A 27,810-nucleotide genomic window follows, 5' to 3' on the forward strand; every position below is an offset into this window, starting at 1 on the left:
GTCTGCCTGTCAAGGAATGTCATTGTGAGTTTAGCCTGTTGAGAAATGCGGAAAACTATCAGAGGATTAATAGAATGCAGTCATAGAGCATCACTACATGATTCATCACATTTATTCTTCAAAGAAAGCTGAATATCCAACATGAAAAACACCCTTGCCATTCAAAAATTAAAAAGTGTGAGACTTGATAACTAAGCTCCTGGTTTATGAATTGTTTATGCATAGAACATTTTGTGGGTGTTTTTTAAGCAGCTCCCATACATATTTGTATATATTACATTTGCTGCTGACAACACAGTCCTTTGCATACAGTCAGAGTTCACAGAGTTTCCCACAAAGTATGTCTCAAACTCAAAATATTTTGCTATAGTACGTTTTTTACATATCTGCAAAAAAATAAAAATATTTTCTTAACACAATTACCAAGTATGCTTATGCAATGAAGTGCAATAAACACTGACTCACTCAATTAGGCAGCTGGATCTTGACTTTCCAATATTCAAAGAGAAGGGAAAAGTCTTGGGATTACAGTTCATCAAGCAAGTGTCAATCTCCTCATCTGTTTTTGGGGCAGTTTCTAATCTTTGCATTCATGACAGATTATATGAAACAAGCAACTGGAATATACTCTGAAGACTGTTTGGTTTTGTGTGGCTCCAATGCTTCATTTTAGTTTAACACAAGCAGAAAAACAGTAATAGTAATCAACAATGATCTAAGTGCCCTCAGAATACATTCCACTGTTTCATGTGTGCAACTTTCTACAGCATCTACACTATTGACAGAGGTCTCTGACGCCATCCTCCAAGCACTCTGTGCTCAGTCAGAGCATACAGCTGATATCTACAAAATCATCCAGATTTTTTGCACACATAGGTTCAAAAAGTGGGAGGAACTTGATGGGTCTTATATCCCTACCCATTACTTGGTCCATCAAGGCTATGACTGCAAAAATCACAATAGCTATTGTCCCTTTGTCATACAGACATTTGTACACCACTGAAGGAGATTTATGAGACTTTTGGAGGGCTTCACTGGAGGGAGTCCGTACAATTGCACCTTCCATAATTATGAGCATAGGCTCAGCTGTGAAGCTGTCCCCTTTTGCCAAGAAAGAAAAAGATCATTCATAGCAGGTGCCCTATATTCCAATATCACCGAGGCCATATGAAACCAGACTTATATATAGAAGCAGGTCAGCGGGTAAGTGTGAATGTGTGAGTGAACTATGCACCTGAAGAAGTGATTTTGCTGTGTGGGTGGTTTTCTGTTATTAATAATTACAACTTGATTCTGTAAATAGCAAGTCAATAAATAAGCAGAGATCTAAGAAACACCTGTTGCACTGTATGTTTGTTAAATACACACACAGTCGCCAATTAGCAAAAAGCTATTCTGCAAAAGAGCTGGCTTCAATATACGTAATACTCCTCATGAGGAGTCCATAACTTTGACATATATAGTGATAAACAGCCTTCCAAAACCAAATATTGTTGACAGTAAGAATCCAGTGCCAAAGAAACTAAAAGGATCTAAAATGAAATTTTATACAATCTTACATAAGAACTTGGGACTTAGTTGCTTAGGAATTTTCTGTAAGTATTTTCTAATGTAGAATGACAAAGACCAAAGTTCAAGCCCATTCACTGAGCTAGATGATGCTAGGTCTTGACTTTAGTCTGCTGTATAATACAATAATGCGTTAGCAGCTCAGCTAATGACTACTCTTGCATAGGTGAGAATATGTCTGCTTTTTTTTTTATTTCTTCTTTCCTTCACTCTCCACCTATTTTTAAAGGAAAAAAAAAAGTAGCAACCTTTTGGGTTCAGCTGAGAATGGGATGAAAAGGATATACATTTGAACTGTCTAAAACCTTCTCAGGAATCATTTCCTGTCCATCTGTATTTCACTCCCTCAAAGATACAAAAGAAGTGGTCTTCAGGCATCCCAAAAGATTGCTGTGTTTCAGTCCCTTTCTCCAAAACACAACCCTTTTGAAAGAGCATTCCTTTCAAAATTGTAAAAGACCCTTTGACTGATATGCATGCAGGTGTCCTGCTCCAAACCAGTATTCATAGACCTGCTGAATGTGAGCAAAACTTTTGAAGCTAAGATTTCTGCATTATTGCTTAATAGTCCTCAAGTGTTTGCAGGGAGGTGACTCAGCCTGAACCAATCTTTCTCTTCATGCCTATTGCTTACAGTCTGTTTTCATTAAAACAATGATTCCACAGGAAACACCACGGTAATCAAATCAAAATACCACATTAACATAGAGCAGTCGCAAATCTGTCCAACCTATCATATGCTCTATAGTCTTAAACCTTGACACAGGCTAGGGGTCGACATGACCACCCAATAACGATGGAAGAAAAAACTTACGCTTAAAAGAGAACATGCCGTAACAACAAATCATTACTACTGTATAATGAAGAAATTCATACAGAAGCACTTTAAACAGAGAACTTGATTGAATAATCCTATCTTATTGTGCCCTAATTTGTTATTATTTGATACTTTTCTGATATTAAAACTCAGCTGCTGGTAAACATTTGTTATGCTTAATGTTATTTGCTGCTTTTAAAACTAATTACATAAGTATGGTAGCAATAAAAGGTTCAGGTATTAAAAAAGCATTAACGTAAGTACACAGTGCATAGAGGGAAAATATTGATAGCACCAGACGGTTAGTGACAGTTTCCATCAAAAAAAAGATTTTTACTTCTCAGCTATGGATGTCGACATAAGAGGGAAAGTGCAAAACCACAGCTAAAACCATGCATCCACTTCCATGGCTAACTGTGACTGCTGGCAGCAGTGGCCAGCTAGCTGCCTAAATGGCATGAATAAGCTTGTAATAATGATCCAGACTCAGGGGATAAGGTAAACCACAACACAGAAGAGGTCAAACAAAAAGCAAATTGTAATCTGCAAGCTCAGCTCCCTTGCCAGCATGAGGAGGAGGCAGTGCAAGTCCTGTGCAGACCCCTACCATTGTAGCTGTGAAAGGGATATTGTCAATCACGGAGGAGGCCAAAGCAGACACCCAGAGCACTAAAACAATGGCCACGGCCAAGCGCTGGTCCTCAGGAACCACCTAGAATTGAAAGAGATCAAATCAGAACTTTGATGAGATCAGTGTTGCTCTGTCCCCTCGATGGTGTAATTGCATGTTCTTCACAGTTTTAATTCATCAACATTTATTACTCCTTCAGGCTCTGAGATAGGAAAAGCATCTTAAAGGAAACAGCCCAATAACTAGTAACACAATTACTCTTATTCCAAGAACATTTGAACAAATAGAAATACAAAGACTGATATTTCTAATACTCATACTTACATTTCACACAAGAAATAAACTGTGCAACTCTGAATTTTTGCCTTTTACTCTTTATATCTTTTTGATTTTTTAGACTACAGAAAAAGCTTCCCTTTTGAATTTATGGCTATGTTTATTCTGGCTGTGAACAGATACTGATGATACAGAAATGCAGTCATTAACACTAAAATAAAAATGGAAATATTATTCATTATTCTATTGGAGTAAATGTGTTTTTCTTAACTGTTTAAAAAATGTAAATATTTTAAACATACCTTTATTAACAGAGCTGTCTGCTCTCCTATATACTCTATTAAGTGCAGATGAGCCAAAGCCTGAAAAAAGAAAATACATTCACAGAATCACACAGAATCACGAAATATTAGAAGTTGGAAGGGACCTCGAAAGATCATCCAGTCCAACCCCCCTGCCAGAGCAGGATCACCTAGACTAGGTCACACAGGAACGTGTCCAGGCGGGTTTTGAATGTCTCCAGAGAAGGAGACTCCACAACCTCTCTGGGCAGCCTGGTCCAGTGCTCTGTCACCCTCACAGTAAAGAAGTTTTTCCTCATGTTCACATGGAACCTCCTATGCTCCAGCTTGCTCCCATTGGCCCTTGTCCTGTCATTTGACATCAGAGAGAAGAGCCTGGCTCCTTCCTCCTGACATTCACCCTTTACAAATTTATAAACATTGATATCAACTACTGAAGTATCTCATGCAGTTACATTTTTTCCAGTGGATATAAGCAAATACAATTCCTTCCCATTAACAAGTTATTGATATTAATCTACTGTAGCTTCTACAGCAACTTTGCAATTGGTAGAAATAAAAGACATGGCAGGAACTGGAATCTATTTGCAGAAGTGACTGTATTTGCAGTTGGTTGTGCTGGAATGACTGGTGAGATTGCATAAGAGTAGGGGGCACAGGAATCGGCGAATGGCTGAAATTTAAAGATTACATTCATACATTTCCTGAATACTGAACCCAACTGATTAAACCAACTTCCCTAAAACCACAACATAGATAGAAGTATATCACGTGTTTAAAGGTCAGATTAAATCAGGCATCTTGTGCTCAGCCTCAGATGAAGCCGAGAATGTAAAATGTACTTTTCTGTTAAACAGCTTCCTCAGACCCATAAAAAATGACACTACCCATCTGCTAAACCAGGCTAGAGGTCTTGGGTGAGTGGAAATTGGCACAGAGGCAGCAGCACCTGAAAGACTGGAAAACAATGTCTCTGATGCCAAGTCCGGCACCCAAACCAAGGAAAGGAGCCCCGTAAGCTTTGAGCCAGGGGACAGCCTGGGCCATGGTGTGCTGTCCTTCCTGTGAGAGCTGTTCCCATTTGTACAGAATACCTAGGTAGCATCCCATGCAAACATGGTTACTACCACAGATGAAAAGAAATAGCAAGACTCCAGTCAAGCGGTGATGGTTCCAATCTCATCTTGGGCAAATAAGAAAATACAAACTGAGTCTTCACACCCCAGCAGAATGATCTATTCCCTCAAACCATGAGGTAAAAGGGCGATTTTAACTCATGAGAGCTAGCCTTTAATTCACTTTGGTTTTATATTCTTTTGTTATAAGTGTTCAGAATGAAGTCCTATTTTCAGGTTGAATGGTGCATATCAATTTTATGACTTTTCAGTTTCTCAGAGCAGAAAAACACATCATTTTTGGTTCAGCCTGGACCACGCTGGTTGGCTTTCTTTCAGCTTTTCTGCTGCGACAAAGGATCAGTCAGGTGCGATGCCTCACTTACTGCCTCCATTCCCACATAGAGCCACAGATGTCAGTATTCACACAACATAACTCCATATAACCCGCACACCTGTCGGTCAGACAGAGCCCTCCAGAGACAACAGTGGGAAAAAAAAACAACATTCATCTCGCATGCTGTCAAATTCTGTGGCAGAGATGGACAAAGTCCTAATAACCACGGAGTGGTGTGGTGTAAGGCACAGTAACGTCAGTGTGACAAAGAGGCTGTCATTCAGACCAGTGATTCCTCTACCTGCAGCTCGTTCAGGCAGCAGCTGAATGGTAGTGGTTTGAGTATCACCACATACTAAATTTGGCCCTGAAATTACATTTCCTTTTAACAATGCATTGCACAAGAAAAGGTATATCTACATTTAAAGATGCAGCATGCAGAAAACAAATCATAAAACTTGTAAGTACATACACAAACAAATTACACTTTAAAAAATTGATATTTCTTCATGACTTTAACTTCCCAGGAGAAAGTCTCCTAAGAAATGAATTCTTTGAATTCTAATTTTAAGTTACCATTTTAATTCTAAGCTATCTGTGTTCCTTCATCAATTCACAGGTTATGAAATGACTTTTAAACTGTACGTGAAAACAAGGTTCTTAATTTTTTAAGAAAAAAATTCAACTGTATTTTTTTTCTGCAATTACTTTGTGTTCACACATTAAAATAAACTTTTGAACACATCACCATCAGTAACCAGAGCTCAGAGTTACATTCAGTTATTATAAAGACATTGCTGCCTTATTACTTAATTATCTGTTAATGCAACATATTATTTTCCAGTAACACTTAAAATTTGTTTTGGAATCCAGACATGGTACTACAAAAGAGATATTTGGGAAAGAGGGAAAGAAGAACACACACATCACTCCTACAAGTCAATCAGTTTGCAGGTGGCCCATCACATTAGAGATTATGACAATACTGATCATATAACCAACTTTAGGATGTCTCTAAAATATACAGACCAATCACCTGCAAACACCTAAGTGAAAGTCAGCAATTAGAACCCTGTTAGTGACTTTCCCTGGGTGTAAACTTCATAGAGGATCTCCTGATCTGCTTGTGTCTTCTAAGATGAATAAGTATTACTGGACTAGTTGGTGCCTTCAACCGTACTAGTTCCTGTTTGACAGCTCAAAATAGAGTCTTGCTGCATATAAAATTATGTGCCGTTTTAGATCAAAGTTTAAGTTCTGCACAAAAATTTCCATGAAATCTTTTTATGAACAGTATGTCATGATGACTGTTGTAAATAAACTCTGCCTGAAGGGATTAAGGTAAAATGTCAATTTTTTACTATAGAATTGAACAAAATACTGTGTTCCTGAGTGGCACAGGAACTTTTGTTACAGAGATAAAAGAAGCAAAGAGATTTTATAGTCTGTAACAGCAATTGTGAACAAGGACTGAAAAGGCAGTTGTAGAGACAAATTACCTGAAGGACATGATAGAAAACAAAAGAGCTCCAAAGGATTTCCAGCTCTTTCATTGCAAAAGATCTACCAGACTGGATCGATGAGCACCCAAAGGTAGAACCTCCAGGAGTTCCTTCATGGCTCTGGAACTCAAACCACATTTTCCAAAATGACTTGCAGCCTAAGTCCCACACAGGTTTCTAAATGTGCCTTATAATAGAAAAAGGAACATTTATAGCAGCAGAAAATCGCTTCAGACTGGGAACCATCCAAGGTGAAGGATCAACAAGGGTGAAGAATATCAGCTGACAACTGCTGAATGCCTAGATGATGGAAAGACTTCTTATACTTCAATGCATATCTTTGTTTTGACTTGTTTCTTCTTGACATTGTTAAACTGAAGGCAAGAAAAATGCCTTGGCAAGGACTGTCATCTCCTGATAATCCAAAGAATAACAGATTCAGATCAAAATTAGCAGTGATGATATTTAGAATATGTTTCTTATTCATTTATGGGGAAGAATTTAATGTCTCCCACTTTTTTCTTTATTATCAGTACAAGTTTCTTTCATGACCTTAAGCTGCTGCTGTTTTAGAGAGGCAGGAAAAATATTCTTTCGTTAGCAAACTATTCACTGGTGACCTGAGAAACCATAAAAATGAAGTTCAGTGAATTCCAACAGTTGTATCCGAAGTCTGGCAGTAAAAGGCAAGTAACTTCCTGCATGTTTTACTATGTTATTGTGCAGTCACACAGCACTCAAATCAAAACCATTCAATTCAAGCTAAAACAATAAATACATCAGGGAATGCAACCAATAAACTGTTACAGAAGTAGTAGACAAAATAAGCATGGCTTCAATATGGGTTCCCTATAAGAGCTAGAAAATGCAAGGATATATAAAGCCTGATAGAATAGAGAATAAAAATTGCCTGTGCTAATGTGTGTAGAATAAATCAACATTTCCTGATTAATTTTAGATCTACTAGCTCACAAACAAGCTTCCTAATGATAATGAGAGTTCCCATTCATCTTCTCAGAGGTTACCAGATTTTTACTTCCCCTTTGTCATTAATTAGAGTTAGTTGATTTGGAATTTGTATTTGCTTCAAATTTTTTCCCTTTTACTGTTGGTGAATTTTTTAATAGATCCCAATTTACACATTTTTGGTCTCTTTGCAATTAATGGCAGGAGGAGCGAAGAGAGGGGGAGAAGGCTGTGCAAGCAAATTCATTATTACAGGCTTTTCCCAGGCTTCTCACTCTAATAACTCACTAGTCATGGCAGTGCCAGTGGTCACTGGGGTTTTATCGGTCATGTTTCAACAACATAATTACATCATTTAAACCCAACAAATAACAACTGAAAAATACCGAGCATTCTAGGGAATGCACAGAAGCCTAATTGACAAGTAAATGTGGGTATTCATAAAAAGCATTATCCAAATGCTTGGGGTAAAAATAAATCCTCTCAAGCTATACAAAAGCAAAAAAATAAAATGGGATACAATTATGGCTGGACTGTTTCTGATAGTCAAGCAGACAAACACAAAGAAACTACACAGCAAGATATCCAGGCATTTCAAGTACTGAATATCTTTTTAAATTACAATTGCAAACTGAAACTCAGTGATATTATCCTTTCAAACTGTACTGCCATGAAACCTCTTAGACCATTTGTTAGCCAGCACGTAGCAGACAGCACCGGGAGCATTTTTCAACTATGGTTTATTTTTGTTCTTTTATTTTTCCTATCACTTTTCTACATAATTGCAAAACAAACACATAAATGCATATAAAATATTTGTACACATAGACCACCACCAAACCTGGAAACCAAAATTCCACTTACGGGCAATGATTGTGTTAGATGTATGAAGCAAATGCAGCAGAAGGAGAGAGAGTGAGACCAATTTTACAGAGAAAAATGAAATCTCAAAGAGGTCCAGCCACCTTCCACCACTCTGCAGTTTCTCTCCATAGTGCTGCAACTACATTCAATATTCAACATGCCAGTGGGATTGAATCTGCAGGAGGCCTCTGCCCAGGAGCATAATTCATGTTTTAGGTTGGTTGTAACTCTTCAGTTTTTAGAAATCACAGAATCTTACCTCCATGAGAACAAACAACGCTGCAAAGAAAAGGAGGGTTGCCCACTCAACTCTGCTCAGTATCATCTCAAAATCATGGATGTCTGCTAGCACTAGCAGCCAAATGGCTCCCAACATGGCAATCCAGCCTGCAGAAGAAGAAAATAACACTTTACAGTTCACATATTTGTTGTGTGCTACCATTGTAAAAGTTATAATGTTGTGTTTTTCTAAGTTTTTTGCTGCACTTTTGCTCTGACTCTGTTAACAGGGAAAGTTCATAGATACCCCAGGATGAATGGTCTCTGCTTTCAAATTAAAATAAATTAGAAAAGAAAAAAGGCAAATAAGGCACATTTGGATTAGCCTAAATAATCAGTGGGTTTGAATCATAGAGAAACCTTTAGGTGTTTAGGAGGTAGACTGAAGGACTCTGCAGCCCCTGAAAAGCTGACTGCAGCCCCACTTGAAGACTTACTGGCTATGTGCGCTAAAAGATGAACAGCAGAAAGGAAAATCTCTTTAAAACAGAAGAGGGACTGACTTTAAATTGCAAAACAGGATCTCTCCAGACAGGATCCCTCTATAGACCCTGCAGTGTTTTAAGGGACATATTTAGGAAACTGATTGAGAGAAAATGCAAATCAAATGCACAATCAGCCAGAGAAAGTAATCAGCAAATCTCCCATCCAAGCAAGACTCACTGTCCCTCTGCACAGTTAAAATGCTTTCTGGAGCTGTTTGATTCCTCTGGTACATTTATCTTAAACAATAGAATGGGATTTCAGACATGAAACAAAAGAGGTTTGGATGGATTTTGCTTCAGAATGATGCTCTTCTTTCCGTGTTTCTTCTCTAGTTTTTTTCCCCTAAATAGCAGATGATGTTTTTTTAATATTAAAAACTAACATACATACTTTAAGGGTTTTTAATGACATGGAAATTTCTGTCTTTGTTGTGACTATTTCATACACTTCATCCCATTTCATGTATTCACAGTCAGAAAGTGATGGATTCACAGAATTGCAGAAAAAAGTGAGAAAGAAAGAAGAATAACAATCTTTGCTGGCAAACAACTTATAATCAAATACCAAATATGACTTTGAGAGAATAGACCTCTGCTTCAAAATAGATAAGATGAATAAAGTGATCTCTCTCCAAAAGCCTTCAAAAACCACAGCTGTAAAAAAATTCTGAGATAGAAGAGTGATTCATAAAATTTTAGGCCATTCAAATTACAGCTTATGAATAAGTGTTTTTCCATTAAGTTAAAAGAAGAAATAGATCCAAAAACATCCAACAGTTTTAAATTAAGATCTATTCCACTTAAATCCACCTTAAATATAAAAGAAATAGACACCAAACATTCTCACTGTTTATGAAGCTGTAAACATTAACTATTTTCTCTAAAAAATCCTATATAGTGTCACATAAGTATTCCCCAATTGAAGAATGCATTTTGCTCTCTCAAGTACATTTTAGGAGCTTCCAGTGACATACTGCACTTTTTCAATGAGAATTTCATGTCAACTGTGATCAGTAAGGAACATTTGGGGATCAGTAAGGAACACACTGGGTATGAAATGTGGTACAGCCAGTGTGAAACCCAATCCATATCACTGAAGCAGGGAGACAGGTGCCAACTGCTAGAAAAGGTTCAGTTTAGCTGTACAAGGGGGAAAGCTGGATGTGGTGCACTGGAGTGAAGCATGATTAACCTTAGTACTGTATGGAGGTTCTTTCTTCACAGAGGTCAGGGGTTTTTTGAAGATGAAAGAAGTGCTGCGTCACAACTGTCCCAGCCTTCTAAATTTTGCAATGGGCTAGAGCAGCTTTCTCTATTTACACCTAAATCCTCAGGAACCATTTGTGTAAAAGACACACTTTTGTAGTTTCAGGTACACACAACTTTGCTTCTCTTCTTTCCAAACAGCTGCCAAATTTTATTGTGAAGAATTACATTTTTACCACCCATTGGAAAGACACTCCAGAACTGATCAGAGTGGTAATACTCTGTACTGCTTAGGATGAATGCTGGATTCTGCCACAAGTTGCAAACGTATACGTTTTCTTTGTGCACCAGACTCTGAGTATGTATGTAGCTTCAATGTTCAAATGGAAAATGTTATCTACAGGATCTTTGAGAAAATCGTTCTGAAAATTCTTCATGATCTCATTCATACCATGGTCAAACCAGACTTTGCAAAAACAAACCACAGGGACCAGAGTGCTCCAGGAGTTTCCAAAGTTTCCAAAGAAGCAAAAGAAGGGGATGGAGAGAACTGTCAGTTCCCATCTATCACTAGGAAATACACTGGCTAATTTTCTTCTGACTGTTAAGTCTTGACTGTTCTCTGAATTCCAGTAAAAAACAGTGAGCCCAACTCTGCCTCAGATAAAGATAGATGATGGCAATTCCTGTTAGAAGAATACTGCAAACAGAAGTAGATGTGCGCACATCAGGAGCTTAGTAGCAGAATTTTACTGCTATTTTCTACAAATACAAGTGACAACATTACATTTTGTCACACAAATTTTGTATGAAAGTACAACAAAGTGAAGACTTAAAGAACAGCAATTTCTCAATAGTTCTGGAACAATCTGGGATAATATCTTGGCATTATTTCTACTCTCCTGCCTACAACAAAAACAAATCAACTTCAACATGCTTTACAGAGATAACTAATGCTAATTAAATATAAGTGAATGGTACAAGAAGTGGATAGAGCCAGGCATTTCTAGCACCATGAGTGCTATCAGCACATATGAGCTCCATACACACATCTTTCCATGAGACAACTGTGCCCTGACATACAATATTGCTCCCTGGGAACATGGACGGAAAAGGGACACGTCCTCCTGCAGTGCTCTAACAAGTACAGCTCAAACACGTCAGCTACCAGTTCTGTCTGCACAGAGCTCATTTCAGTCTGCACACACAGTTTGTTCAGATTATCTTGGCTTTCCTTGCTGTGCCTGCAAGGAGGTGACGCAGTTACCCATCTCTGAGAGGGAACAGGAGAGGAAGGAGGTGATCTCTCAAGAAATTTCGGGGACTTTATGCAAGATATCCACACACGATGCCTTTTACTATCACGGTTTGACTTCAAAGACCCCACAGCTGGACAAAAGTAAAGCCTTCCTCTGGAGCCTGAAGGCCACAGTAGTTAGTGTACGCCATAACTGCTTGACTGAGTGCTATCTGCTGATCTGCTTGTCAAGGTTAACTACAAAGTTAATGGACACATGGCAGCCTGCCTTTCTAAATGGACAGGTTTTCTAAGGCTTTTCCAAGGCCTTTCTAAGTATGTTCATGACAATGAACGTATTATATCAGTGTTTTGTATATTTGGGTAGCTTTGCATTTGCCCTGGATTCAATTCAAAGCTATTCATTCTTTTTTGAGGAATTGAAAGTACTAGGTTACATTAGAGGCTGGCTTCTCTGTTCATTTGTTTTCTAGCTTACTGGGCCACAAAAGATAGCCAGGAAGAAATGAAATAGAAATAATCTCAAAAAATAACTTCTCATTACTATAGTGAAAGCAAATCCCATTTATAGGTCCACAGACCACTTCCTTTACTGCCTTTTAGTGCCTCTGTTTCACAATTGATGTTGTGGAAATAGAATATGGAGAAAAACTGAATCTGAATTTCATTTCTGCACTGCACTATGGTACCTGTTGAAGACAGTGACAGTTTATATTTATTTTAGGAAAAATAAAATTACGTTTTATTATAAAATGCACCTTATAATGCATTCTTCAGAAAAAAGATTCTCATGTTTTCTGCTTGGCATCAGATAAAAAGGTATGTTAGAAATAGCTTGAGTGCTTTGCTTTTCTAATGCATTTTACACAGTAGGGAAAAACACCTTTGCAACAATAAGTAGCTCATGATGAGAATACAATTGCAATCCTACTCAAAAAACCCTTATTTTGAAATAATCAATCAGAAGAACTAAAATAGAAAACAATCTAATAGAATCAAATATAAGTCTAGAATATATGGGAGGAAGGTAGGAGAAAGAGAAAGAAATGAAAGAAAAAAACCGCTATGTATTTTTATGAAACTGTAGGCCTTTCAAATGCTCATTAAGAAAAATTTAAAAGTAATTTTGTCTGACCTACTACCAGCTGAAAAGTATAATAAGCTTCCTCCTAACAATGTGAGCATGTAGACACTGCATGTTCACTTTATGTGCACAGAATTTGAAATAATGTCTTTATGAATACTGAGGGTGTACTTAAAATTCACTTTTGTGGAAACTGAAATGGCACTTGAGACATTTGTGCTGAAAACCAAAGCCAGGGTAACATTGCATGGTCTTAATGCTGGCCCAGGCAAAACAGTAAGCAGCTCAAGAAAGACAGGTGCAGGGTACTACATTTAGGCAGGAAGAGTTAAAACTGCACAAATCCAGGGTGGGAGGCAACTGGATGCCTAACAGTCCTGCAGCAATGACTCAAGAAATACAGCAGATCACAACCAAACCTAATGATCCACTGAAACACAGAAGCAGGATGATAAATGGCAAATCCTGTGAAGCAAGCTCTGCTCTCTTCATCCCTGTTAAACCCTGAGAAGATACACTTTAAGAAAGATGCATACTCATTAGGAAATACAAGGCAGAGAAGTCAGTACAGTCAACACTCTGAAAAGTTGACTTTTGAGGAAAAATTTCAAGATTCCAGGATATTTAGCTCAAAGATAAGCAGATTAAATGAGTCCTAGCAAGTCTTGAGGTTTGTACCAGACTGCTCCAGAGGACAAAGAGCAACCTGTTTGTGGCAGTACTAGGATGAGAGGGAGTGAGGAGGAAGTATAATAGCAGTGAGGAAGACTCAGGCTACACAGTATTCAGAGTCACATATTTATAGCAGTTAAGAAATATCTAGTGTTTCCTAAAAATCAGCTAGACCATCTTCTACTAGATTAAAATATAATACTCCTATCTGCAGATAATGGGATAGACATTGATTTTTTAGACATTTGTCAATGACCAAAATATGATATACTTTTTCTGTGATCTTAACAATTCTCTGTTTGTCAAAATGGCCACGGCAACTTTTTTGTGAATTGTAGAAACTCTTTTAGCCCACAATGTCCATAACAGGCTTACTAGCTCAAACATACTTGATGCTTCCCATTGAATAATTGTTTACACAGCATGTTATTGAATATATGAGGAAGAAGCAGCCTAATTAACTCCACAATCCCTCAAAATTTAGCCTAATGATATATGGCAGTCCTTCATACACTATAGTGTAGTTGTAGTATTATGTAAAACATACACATCCTTTACATACAAACATGCATATAGAAATATTTGGGTGAAAAAGTTACATCAAAAACGTATTTCCAGTAGTGCCTGCCCTATCCATGGAATATGTTTCACCAGTTGTTCTGAATGTGAATGAAAATTACCTGTATTTCAGTTTTCATAATTTTTTTATTTTACTCTATCAGGCATCCCTGAAAATATACATTTTGAAATCATGCTGAATGTTTATAAATAATACTTGCTGTCCACTGATAAGCACTGTTTTATCTTTAATATTCTTTTTTTATAAAATTTCCCTCTTACAAAGCAACTGGCTGGTCTTTTGAGCAGTCTCTTTTCATAGTCTTAGCTTCATAGAAATAATTTCCAGTTGCTCTGTGCTATCTGTAACACTAGTTTAAGGCTACTCCTTGAGGGCAAAATTGCAATGGTGACAGTCCAGGACAGCTTGCACCACAACAGGAAATGCTTGATACAATACAAGAGGACTGAAAGAACATGAAAAAAGTTGCCTCATGCAAGGCAAAAGAAACAGAAACACATGCTGACAGAAGGAAATAGCAAAGTTAAGAACCAGAAGCGTAACACAAAACAAGGAGGACTAGCTGCTGTGTAATCACAGATCAGCACATGTGCAGTAGGAAAGGTTGGGCTGGGCTTTGTTGCATAGCTGTAGTACCATGAGGTCAGAATGCAGAAACCACTTTCACCAATGTGTTGCAATGTCAACATCTAACTTTGTTAATACTCCAAACACAATTTCATAGTCGAGATAGAATGGCATTCAAGATAGAACACTGTAAAAAATGAAACCCTGATTACAGATTACTATAGCTGGGCAATATATCTACAGGGAATGTGTTGACAAATATATAGCTGTATATATTGCACCAATTCATAAGTCTAAAAAATTTACAGTTATCTTGGTAAAGGTCACTGCAAACAAACACACTCTATTGCCATAGCCTCATTGACTCCTGTGAACCGAAAATAATTTCAGAAGATTCAAATATCAAGATAGAGGAAAGGTTAGCTTTTCTAGAAGTATGCAATGAAGTGCAATAGCTGTGCTAGCAGAAAAAATTGTTACTGGTTCTTTTTTTCTCGTCAAGTGTACAGGCAGCTGCAAGGACAGAGAACGTTTCCATGCATAATTACATGTTTATAGAGATGACTGTGCAATTTCAAGGGGAGATTTCTTTGAAAACTATCCTAAAAGAAATTAAGACTGTAGGGATCATGGAAATCAGATTTCTCTTATTTTCAGAAGCAATGTGTTTTGCTGAGGAGAAATAACTAAGATCTTGACCAGACTTTCTGAGTCTGAGTCAATTCTGACTGCATCAGTTTAGCTCCATTCTGATATTCTCATTATTACAAAATAATTGTCAAATTTATTTTTAACTCATATTTATATACTCTGTACCAGGAATTTTTCAACATCACTATAAACCAAAGATGTACTAAATATCTTTAATACAGTTGTGTCCATTCTCATTTTAAAACAACAATTTGCATCTTCACGGTGCAAATATCCATACTGCATACTCAGAGGGACAGGAGGTGTCAAATGTAGTGCTCTACTTCACCTCGATTAAAAAGTACTAGAACACTTAAACCAACACCATTACATGCCAGAACAGATAAAATAGTAGGCGAAGGAAGCAAGAGCAGGGAGGTGAAGAGCACTAAATGAGGACAAATATGCCCAATTCCACTGACAGTTGTAGCTGATACCACCTGGGGAACGGGGCTGCAGATCAGCCCCTGCAAACGCAGCTGCAGGGACCTGGAAGGGTCTCCAGAAAGAGCTGAGGACTTTTAAAGAAGAGTGCCTAAAAGCATGTTTCTAATTTTACTATATCTTACTTCATTAGGCTGGACACTGTTGTCAGATGCTACAGATGGTTGCTCCATTTACAGTTATCAGGTCAGGATCTAAACAAACCACTTTAATCACGGAAAGCAACGTCACAGCTTCATGTAGGTGGACCATTAATGGAAAACAGTAAGAGAAGAAAGAAGTTGCCACAGACAAGGGTGCACATGTTGAGTAATTGAAGCTAAAAAGGGATGCATGATACCAAAGGTCCCAGGATTAGCAGCAACTCAACAATGTTTAGTTATAGATAACAGAGCAAACTTAGAAGATGGTCAAAACCATTTTTAGGGCTAATGAAAAGGACAAGAAACAAGCATGTATCATACATACAACACACCATGTATGATTAAATTGGCTATAATGGAGAGCTGAATACCAAATTTGAAAGCTTTAGAAAATGTATAAAAATGGACTTGAGTGGACCCAGGCACCAGGAGGAAGAAACCATCAATATCAACACTATTCACAACCTGGAAAAGAGGAAGACAGCCCAATCATGCTCATCCCTGCAAAGACCTTAAGATATTGACACTTTTTGTTGTTACTCCTCCCAGCCTAAACCTGTGAACCTTAGCACTCTGCAGAGCATCAAAGTGTGACCCTAACATCAGAATATAAGCAGTAGATGCTGGTAGTATTTTGGGGTTTTGTTTTTTTTGTCTTTTTTTTTTTTTTTGCAACAGTTTTAACTGTATATTGTTAATGAGTTTTGTTTTGTATTAATTAGATTATTTGTACTGTAAGAGTTAGTATTATCATAAGAGGATTAACAATAGCTCTTTCTTGCATTTTGCTTACACTGATACATTTTTTAATTAGACTAACAATAAATTCTTAATTCCAGGTATAAGGAACATTCCTCTTTTTGCCCACAATATCACAAGCATAGCATCATGACTTATACTTTGAAAGTGGGACCCTTCTGTCATATACAGAGAAGGCATCTCTAATCCAAATGTTTTGAGAACCAAAACTATCTATTTTACTGAATTATGTGAAGGCGTTTCCAGGCAATTGCATATTATTCAAGATTATATTTTTAACTTGCAGAAAAGGTCCGTAACTGTTGCTTCCCTGGCTTGGCATCTGGTTCTTTAATTTATTAAACCATGTTGGAAATCTTTACAAAGTAAAAAAAAAAAAATACAAAGGGGAAAATATGACAAGGAAAATAAAATATTTGTTGTGACATTTTTAACTACAGTTGATAATTCAGTATCATTTGAGCAGATACTTAGCAGTCAATACCTACAAGCTTTCCCCAGCTAAAACAGATTAATATCACAGATCCTATATAATCTGGAGATAAATGTTAGATTCAGAAAGAAATTAAAGAGAAAATATGTATTTTTAACACTGAAGATACAGCAATACAAGATGTGAAATGTAAAATGGACTAAACCTAACAATGTGGCTTTTGGCATTAAGCCTATGCTTTCTTAAAACTATGTCATTCACCGGTTTTTATAGTTTAATAGCTGTCTGTCTCACAAGGATTTTCTTTTTTCTTAAGCACTAAACAATTATACACCAGCTTATTAAACTGATCTGTTTTTCCAAACATTTTATAAATTAACTCCTTAGTAACTCTGAGTAGCTCTATAATGAACCTTTCATTTTAACTGTTGCAAAAATTCACCTGAAACAAAACATTTCTGAAATACAAACACTTTTGCTTTTTCTCTCTGTCTATGGGTACAAACACTTAAATTTTGAGAGCTAAGTTTGTTTCTGCACATATCTTTCATTGTTTGTAAAAAGCGTCAGATTTATACAACTCCGCCATCATACAGGACAGTAGCATAATATGATTTAATCTATTTATCACTGGTAGCAGATGAAAAAAAGTTCCATAATAACAATTCAAAGTGTAAAAATAAAAGCCTTATGGATGCTTCAATGCTGATACCCCTTTCAGACTAATGAGATCTGTCCACACCTTTCTCAGCCCTGTGTTCCTTCTCTATGCCTATTTATAAACCTTTCAGGACCTGGTAAGTTCTGCTGCACACTGTGAATCACAGAATCACAGAATGGTAGGGGTTGGAAGTGACTTCAAAAGATCATCTATTCCAACCCCCCTGCCAGAGCAGGATCACCTAGACTAGGTCACACAGCAACGTGTCCAGGCGGGTTTTGAATGTCTCCAGAGAAGGAGACTCTACAACCTCTCTGGGCAGCCTGGTCCAGTGCTCTGTCACCCTCACAGTAAAGAAGCTTTTCCTCATGTTCACATGGAACCTCCTATGCTCCAGCTTGCTCCCATTGCCCCTTGTCATTTGACATCACAGAGCAGAGCCTGGCTCCTTCCTCCTGACACTCGCCCTTTACAAATTTATAAACATTAATGAGGTCACCCCTCAGTCTCCTCCAAGCTAAAGAGACCCAGCTCCCTCAGACACTCCTCATAAGGGAGATGCTCCACTCCCTCAATCATCTCTGTGGGTCTGTACCAGGCAGGATCTTTCACACAGAGCTGCAAAGGAGTGGTTAAAGTTTAGAAACATTTTCACCATTCTAAAGAAACCTCTTAGCACAAGTTCAAACACACATACATACTTTGTCCCAGGGTCCAGATAAGAGGTGGGGGGAAAAAGTTTATTAGAGTTCCCCTTAGGCAGCTTCCTAGGCTACATATTCAGAACTAAACCACACAGACTACATTTATTTCACTTGTGCAACATTAGTTCTTGTTTAGTTTATAGCGTTAAATTATTTAGTCCCTTGCTGATCTGTCTCCAAGTTGTTATGGATGATTCAGTGCTGCAATGATTTCCTTGTTGAAAATTTTACAGAAAAGAAAGCTAGTTGTTAAAAATCTTAGTAGACTGCAGTAATAGAGAATTAGCTTCATCCAAGTATTGACACAGAACTTCTGACATGCTGTGATACAATAGCAAATTTATGCAAGTTTGTGAAGCTTTTTAGGGCAATGCAGCCCTTTCTTCATCATTAAACAAGCTACCAGTTAAGGGCCACTCAGTTCTGACTCTATTATAATTATTGGTTCACCTAGGTAAATTACAATATAAACTGAAAATCACGCACATCCACTTCAACTAAAACAGCAGGAAAATCAAGAGGAATCATATGGGAGAAACTTCAGATCCAGTCCATTCTCCTGAATTTGAGGTGTCATTCCTTTCTGCAAGTCAAGACAAAATGTTTGCTATAATTTACATAAAATTCTCTGTGGATATAATTTGGAGTTTTTTGTTCTGCTGAAGCCCTTTCCAATTAAGATATGTAATTTCTTCTGTGAATTTCAATGAATTTTCAGTAAATTATGGAAATTAGTCAGAAAATATGACAACTGGTATCCAAAGGAGTGACAATACAACAGGACCCTTTTGTATCTAGAACAACTGAACACATTTCTCCTTTTATGCACTGGCAATAAAATAAAAATGAACTCTACATAATATAGCCTACTAAAGAAACGGAAGTCGGTTTAAATTAAATTAAAACAATTACTTCCATACTGTTCTACTAATTCAGTCACAGTTTTAAAATATTTCAATGAAAAAACTACTTAAGACAAATTGCAAAAAGAAAGTTTCAGAACCTCAAAGGTATCTGCAGCAGTATTTGCTGACCAAGCTCACAGTTAGAAGTTAGACCACAGTGAATAAAGAAGACAAGAGAGTTTTTCAAAAGAAACTAGATTTAACTACATAAATGATCTGTTGCCAAACAAGATAAATAAATATTGAACAATTTTATTTTAAAGAAAGGATGATAGAGAAAATTTAGACCTAGGATGTTTCTCTAACAGAAGTTACATGCAGTGCTGATTTATAGAAATTTTCCTACTACCCAGAAAGGTCATAGTGATCACTTCAGTCAGCTAAAAGAATCATACTATATTTTTTTTTAAATTTCATAAGTTTGGGGGTTTTTGCTAACACTGCTTGGGATAATAATACCAAAATTGATTTTAGATAGAAGGTAAATCCCCAAGTAATGAATTATAAAGCCAATTGTCCATTTAGCTGTTGTGGGTTTTGTTTTTATGTACCTATGACTAAAACTTGGTATAGCTTAAGAAGACACCCTCCGGCATATAAAGAGTGAAGTAATGCAAGGTAAGGCAAATCATTTTAAGAATTAGACCTTTAAAGTAGGTCAGATGAATCACAGTTGTTGATCACTTCCACTGATTACTGACCTTCTCCAAAGATTATTTTAAGGGCAGCTGAAGGTAATTAGCTTAAACATTAATGTCTGAAAGATCATAGACCTCCACAGCACCAAAACAATCAGAATGGGGTCAGGTAATAGTGTGAAGACATAAATGCCTCTGCAGAAGGAAAAAAAAAAAAAAAAATCCAAGATAGCTTCCTTCAAGCTTTATGATTTGAAACTCTGCCTTCTGTTGGGGCCCAAGCAAATAGAAGTCCTAAATTACTAAAGAATCCAGTAACTCCAAAAATTTCTCTCTGTCCTCTTGCATAAGTAATTAAATAATCAAAGAAACATGAGAACAGCTATAGATGGTAATACCAAGGGGTCTCCTACTCAGGAGTCCTGTCTCCAACAGGGAAAGTAGTGGCAATAATGTGGGAACAAATATACAAATAAAGCAAACATACAATTTATTTCTCCTGTCATATCTTCCCGGCTTCCAGCAGTCTGCAGCCAAAATAGAAACAGTATCACTTCTCTGAAACAGGCATTATCTCTTTTGTTTACTCTTGGGTTTGCACTTTGTTACTTGTAGATAAGACCAGCAGAGTCCGTTGCAGCCCTCTAAAAGGAGGGGAGGACCTTCCCCTGCCTTGGAAACTACTCAGCATGGCCTTGAGAAAGAAGTGTCCAGAGGTGGAAAGGAGTGAGAAGAGGGGGTCTGCAAGGAGTGGGGTACCTGCATCACTTGCAGAGGCCATTGAAAGGGGCAGACCACAGCAGGACCACACAGGTGAAGGGTCCCTCTTCATGGGTACTGTAAGGAACTACACTGAGTTATCAGCAACTCATTGAACTGACTGAAACCAAACAAAAGAGGAAGTACCTTCCCCACAGAAGCAGAAAGAAGCAGTTTATAAGTTCATTTTGTGTATTCTTTCTGACCCAGTAACTTCAAGCATTCTTTATTAAAAAAAAAAAAACTTTTCTTAAATTTCAACAAAAGCTTGCTTTATTTTAGTCTTAAAATATTTTTTCTCTTTTTGAGGGATATCATTATAGTTCAAAGCTCTAGACATGCCTGCCTAGAAATTAAAGTCAAATAGGCACCAGGTACAACACTCAAAGTGGCTCTATTTTCATCTTTTGTTGTCTTTTCTCAGATGCTTTATCAATAAAGTAAAATCCCATGTGGCCAAGTGAAAGCACTGTAGAAGGCTTAAAGTTTGCCATATCTGTTTATTTAAAGTCTCATTAATAATCTTTCATTAACATAGATATTTCATAGAATTAGACTACATAAATTGATGAGCAGGTACAAGAAAACTGAATAGGAGAGTGTTCTGCATTTTAAAAGGCAGCTAAGTGTGCAGTTTTTATTATTTAAATTAAAATGTCAGTTTGCTCAAATTATAATAATGATTCCAAGTTCATAATGGAAAAATTGTATCAAGGCTGGGAACTGATAAAGAATGCTATAATCTTTCTAATTCACTCTACCAAATGCAATTAAAAGTTATTAGATTTCTAACTCTTCAGTCTCTGTATAAAACATTATTCTGGTAGAAAATTAAACACTGAACTACAATCTACTTTCTTTTTTATGAGAAAAACATACTGAACAAATTTACCCAAACCATCAGAGTACAAGATGTACTGCATTTTAGGAAATTCATTTCCATGCACTGGAAAACTAAAATCCATAGAGACCCACAGCAGCATGACTTCAGTAGTGATAAGTGACAGCTATCATCAAGATAGTGGAATTCAGGAGTGGCCAATGAGATCTCAGTATAAGTCTACAGGTTCCATTAATTTTTAATAGAAATTATGTGTGTGCTTTAATAACATTTATTCATTAATCTGATAGGTTTGCCATGAATACAGAACAGGCAGGAATTATACAGTACACATACAGCCCTTATTTGCTTCCAAGGTTGCAGATGAGGATGAGCTAATGAATAATAGAAACCTTCACTGTCAACTATGCTATTTTTTTTCATTTATTTTACTGACATAAAGTGGGACAAAAAACAATCATCAGTTATTAAGTTTTTGCTAGTACTGGCTCCAACTACTTTACAGTTTTGAAAGAACTTCTTATCAGGAGCATATGTAACCAGTGCTATGTGGTCTTCACTGCCTGCCTGTGGCTTTTCAAAAACACTTTCAGATGTTGGGTTTAATTCAATAAATCCTACATGTTCAGCGCTCACTTATCTGATACAGAAAAGTAAAGAGGAAAATTGATTTCTTAAATTGCTGATGTGAACTCCTTCCTTATGTGTCTCCAATTTCTGTCTTTTTCTACACCTTAGTAATATCGCACTTTTGTGGTTATAACACATCAGTATTACCTTTTAACTTCTTAATGACCAATAACCTTTATTGGCTAAAATTGCCCATTTCCATGGCAAATACTCCAGAATGAGAAAGCTGTCACAGCAGCTGTGGTACTGTTTGAAATGGTGAAGAAAGCCTCGCTGCCATGTCCCCTTTCCTAATCTCACAGTGCTCCAGGGCACTAGGACTTCCACTGTATGCCAACAAGTCTTGCTGGGTGTATGGACACTGCTAGATAACTGCTTAGCCCAAGTCCACAGCAAGGTCCTGGTCCCTCAGAGTCCCCCTTGCATAAGTGTCGTTTTGCTTCCAAACTCTTGCAGTTACCCACTGTGATTTATCTGAGATAAAAATAAACAAAGATGCAGTTCTGGAAACAATTCATTTCAGGGATCACACCCAAACAGTAGCATGGGTGAGTCCACATCAGATTTGGGACTCTCAGCTCTGTACAGTTACTCAAACATTATCCCAGGTGGCTTTATGTCTTCAAACTTTCTCACATGTAGCAGATAACGCAACATATGTCTTTAGCCTCATAATCTCAAAACACAGCTCTGCTAGGCTACAAAACTGCCCTCACTACAAACCTAAAAATTAATTAACCCACGCATACAATGTCAAGAGTAAACACAGGGCCAATTGCTGTGCTGTGAAGATAACAGCCAGTCTGCTCTGAAGGGACAAGGTCTGAGCAGTGTGGACACGAGCCATGCTGCACCTCTAAGGCCTGGCGTCTGGGATCCAGTCTCTGCAACAAAGGCATTTAGTAGCAGAGCTGTAAAACATGTTGCTCTGGACATAGTAGCCCATATCCTTCAGCTGGAGTTGGCAATACAAAACACTGGTGTTTCCCTAGGTCCCAGCAGAGGGAACAGCCTTCCACTACTGGTGCCTTTCCAAGCCAGTCAATTCACCAGAAGTGTCAGCAGCAGATATGGAAGATCTTGTTTACAACCTGATAACCGTTGTACAGCTATAACTAGATCTATATTGTGCACAACAAAATTGGATTTCAATGTGGTATCTGTGTATATGATGATTCAATCAATGGTTTATTGATTATGAATTATTCTTCAAGACTTGTATCTTTCAGCCACTGAGATGGATGTACACAGTGGGGGAATTCAAATTGCATGAAAAAAACAACATAAATCTGAAATTCTGTAACTTTCGAGTGCTCAGCAGCCAAAGGAATATTTTTTTTGTAGGGCAATGCACAGGTAGGTTTTGTGACTGTCTTTCAGTTAAATATGAGCTTTAATCTGGTTCTATTTTTAGGATATACAGAGCCTGTCTTCACATAGATATACAACTATCTATATATAAAGTTGCATAGATAGATATGTACATAGAAAGTATGCGTACAGCTACTTTTGCTTCACACATATACAGCATCTTCCTGATTTTATTTTGGGAAATTATTTATTCTAGTGATAAAGTAATAGAGACTGGAAGATATGCAAAGAGTTATATATACTTAAGAAATAATGTCAGACTACTTTTTTATTCTTCTAGAAAGTGATTATTTTCTGATCTCCATAATGCATCTTAGTCACTTATTCAAACTTACAGCACAATGATGCCAAGGTCAGATTTGCTCATTCCATAATGTTTAGCCAGCTCGTTAGTATTGGGAAGTCAGAAAAACGAAGTCATGAGCAATCTCTCTTATTCCTCCTAAGGTGACTGGGACGTGACTGCATTTTGAAAACCTATTCTGATAAACTGTTGTTCTGATTAACTTGGTGGAATTGTAAGGCTAGAAACATGTGGGAGAGGGCTTTCTGAAAAGATCCAGACTCAGAAAAATAAGATTGCTAGTTTTACTTAGAACAAAACTAAAAAACTTACCAAGATCTAGGTAGATGCCTGGAACAAATGAGTTGAGAAAAAACATAAGAATGACACATCCCAGCACAGCCAGGCATTTGATGAGAAGAATTTTGTCTGTTATTCTATGCTGTAGACAAGGAGAAAAAAAATAATAACTCTATTAAAGAAGGAGCTATCTATTATAGTTCACTAAAAGCATGTGTAAAGTGCAAACTTTTATTCCTGTACTGTATATTCCTCTTCAGCATAAAAGACAGTAATATTTAAATTGAAGTATTTCATGCATGCCTATAAAAAAACATGAATGGCTCATTTTAGTGGCCCATCTATGAGAGATACAAGTAGCTAACATCTGCTCCATATGCATACAGCTGAGTTCAGCTGCCTCCACCACAACTTCACTTCAGAAGCAGAAGTAGGGTTGAAATGCAATTCCTACGAGAGGGGGCACTCAGGAAACTCTGTTTTCATGATCCTGGACAAAATCACTCTTTTTCACATGTATGTATAACCTATAACCTCGCCTAGAGGTCAGATCTTTCATACCTCCTGTACAACTCTCATGGACATGCCAAGCCCATAATCCCTATGCAGCTTCTACACTCCTGTGCCCAGCTGCTGCACCACTGTGCTGAGCTCCTCATGCTCTCACTCTGAGACCCAGCACTTTCCATCATGACTCTGATCTCACTTTTGCCACCAACCCAGGAAATCACCTTCTCCCAGCATGAGTTCCTCTCTTGTTTCCAGTCTCTTCCACATACGTTAAAGCTCCACTAGAGTACAAGTAAATATCAGTTCTTCAAAAAGGTTTTCTTTTATGCAATGCCTTGAAAAAGGTGTAAAACCTAATAAGAAATCCTGTTGGTGTTGTTCTGTTTGTGTGACATGCAGGACAGTCAAGTCTCAGTCAAGGACCTGAGCAAACAAACACAGACCTGGATTCCTTAGCGATGCCAGTGAGGCAGAGAGGTTATGACATTTAAACAATTAAACTGAGGTAAAATTAATCAGAGTCTACTTCTCATCAGACCCACTTTCAGCATAAAGACTTAGGCAGTATTACTGTGTGCACAAAAAAGAAAACAGAATTTATCCAAGTGGTTTATCCCTACTTGAATAATGAGGCAGGTTTGTCACAGACAGTGTAGCAAACTTGAGTCAGTATTCTGTGCGTCAGCAGGAGTGTACTGTATCATCATGCATCACGGTTATTAACAACCTACTGATACCTTCTGAGTCTTTCTTGACCATTGATTAGAAGTTCAAGAAAACAGTGCTGAATCATTTATTAATCCTTTAAATTATATTTTTTCTAAGAAACAAAAGTATACGATTTCACAAAAACCTCACAATGTGGTTCAGTAACCCCATCCCACTGAGCAGCCAGTCAGCCTGACTTCCAGCTTTTCTGCTATCATAACAGTTATTAAATTTTCATTAGATATAAAGCACTCTCTCTGTATAAAGGCACAGGTTTGCTTAAACGGATACTGAGAAAAGCTGTCTTCTACTTACTTTTTTCTGGAGTTCCTGTATATTTGTTTCCCAGTTCTTATCTTCTTGTGAAATTTGTCTGGAAGAAAATGACATCTGCTTATTTTCCGGAGTGAAATTAGAGCTCTGCCAAGAGCATTGGAATAAATCCCTCTCATCACAAGTAGATTACCCTCTCCCCCCATACAGAGTAACTCATGCCACAAAGGAGCCGTGGCCTTCTTGTGGTCAGAGCACTCAATTAGGGCTCAACTTCTGTAGCATGCTCCACTAATACACAAAACCTTCAGTTCATGAAGTGTGCTACAGGCTTGGAAGGAGCTAGTCTCCAGAGTATGGACCTCAGTATAGAGTTTGGCTATATGCACTATGTAGTCTCCTTAATATTTTCAGGAGTTGACGTATGCTCTGCCGCGATAAAACAAGGGTCATGTGCTAGTGTCAAGAAGTCAGAATACATATATTTTACATTTGCATTTTATAATGAAGTTTTTAAGATCCAAATAACTTCATCATGTTATCAGCATAGTCAGTCCTCCAGTAAAAAGCCTTGGGGTTTGCAGTTCAGGAGAGCTGTTGTTAATGTTAATGAACTTCTACATTGCTGTAAATGTACTGTGCTAGAGGAATCCTGATTTTCAAGATTAAATATACAATTTTTATTTATACTTCAGATATGTCTTCTGTGGAGTGTCATAAAGTGTAATAATCCACTATGATCTTTCAAAAAGGATATGATTTTAACAGCCATTTTTGTCATATCATCACTCCATTCAAAGTTCACAATATCAGCAAATATTATATAAACTATCATCTTATTACTAGAAGTAAGTTTAAGAAATCATATAGTTATGTATCTTTGTCCATACTGCCTGTTTAATGTGTTTATTAATGAAAATTAATTATTTCTGTTTCACTTTAGTTTAGTCAATTCACTTTCAGAGTATTTATCACTGCTATTCTCAGTCATCAAATTTCATAGCACAACAGTTGTTTTTGCTGGAACATAAACGTAATAAGGTTAGCATTTGTCTTAGTCCTAGTTTATAAAAAAATATTCTTTTCTATACATAAAGTTGATTATGCCTATATTCAGGTTCATACTGAAAAATTTATTATGAAACAATTTTAAAATGCTACGATTTACTGGTTATATATTTTTCAAACTCAACAATTCACAGAAGAACACTTGCATTTTTCAGTAAAAAGCAAAATATAGCATTTTGCTACACTGAAGCTACTATTGCAAGGAAAAATTTAATGATTATTTGTGATCTTTTAAACAAAATACTACCTGAAATTTCTAGGCCTTGAAATTTGAGTCATATTGACATACATTTTCCAGGCCTTACACATCGGTTTTATCCTAAAATACTTTGTGTTCTACTGAGGCTGAAGGTGGCTTTTCATATCTGACCCCAACACCCATCTGATCAAGAGACAAGTAAGAATATAGGTCTCATCCTAGAGAATATCCCTGAAAGTCTTCACTTTCAGATCTGCCTAAAATGACTAGTGGTGAGCCCTTGGCTCATTGACTAAACAGAAATATTACCCCTGACGTTAACAAAGCCACACTATCATTCCTGGCTGTAGACTGAGGTGAGCAGAAGCTCCCTGCCAGTCCAAAAATCTGCCTATACTTACAGCTTGTGCCCACCAAGGGATGAAGAGGGAAGGTGGGACATACCAGTCCCTGCTCACCTGTGAAATGTCCTGAGCTTCTTCCTCAGGATCATCTCCAGGGTCAGCACCTTCTGCATCAAGAGGCATTTCACGGCAGTCTCCTCTCTGCTGGCAGGGTTAATGCGCTGTGCAGTCAGTCTCCAAACATAAATCTCATGTTTCAGCTCTAAAAAGAAGTGAAACCACTAATCTTAAAGCAGGTATAATGCATGCCAAACCAGATGCACAAAATACGTGTAACGTGTCCTGGACTCAAAGCTGTTAAAATAATAGGAATGGTTTCCCAACAGTTTTCCGCTTAGGAAGCTGCTTTTACCATTCATTTTACAGAGCTGAAGGGAATAAAAAATAAATAGAAACTTTTCAAAAATCTAACTAAATTAATCTCAAAGTCCTTTTCCAAAGAGGAAGAAGTCTTGTCTTCAAACACTTGCAAATGCCTTCCACAAGCTTTAGTGCTAAGGTTGTATCACATTCATTCTTCATCAGAAAATAAATGGCCAATATACATTATTTAGCTGTTAATAAGATACCAGTCACT

At 37.3% G+C, this 27,810-nt stretch overlaps 1 protein-coding gene across 1 annotated transcript in view; it reads right to left on the minus strand.

Moving 5' to 3' along the window:
• Nucleotides 1-27,435, minus strand: part of LOC104539644 (P protein-like) — a gene marked incomplete at its 5' end in the record, with an annotated part of 89,001 nt that extends 61,566 nt beyond the window's left edge. The window contains 6 exons of the mRNA XM_010183229.1: nucleotides 2,994-3,098; nucleotides 3,596-3,655; nucleotides 8,639-8,766; nucleotides 24,105-24,213; nucleotides 25,605-25,662; nucleotides 27,288-27,435. Of these exons, the coding sequence (XP_010181531.1) occupies nucleotides 2,994-3,098; nucleotides 3,596-3,655; nucleotides 8,639-8,766; nucleotides 24,105-24,213; nucleotides 25,605-25,662; nucleotides 27,288-27,435 (608 nt within the window). The remainder of the gene's footprint in view (nucleotides 1-2,993; nucleotides 3,099-3,595; nucleotides 3,656-8,638; nucleotides 8,767-24,104; nucleotides 24,214-25,604; nucleotides 25,663-27,287) is intronic.
• Nucleotides 27,436-27,810: the final 375 nt, after the last annotated feature.

This window comes from Mesitornis unicolor, unplaced genomic scaffold (genome assembly GCF_000695765.1).
Source record: "Mesitornis unicolor isolate BGI_N332 unplaced genomic scaffold, ASM69576v1 scaffold11504, whole genome shotgun sequence".
In the NCBI taxonomy this organism is placed as follows: Eukaryota; Metazoa; Chordata; class Aves; order Mesitornithiformes; family Mesitornithidae; genus Mesitornis; species Mesitornis unicolor.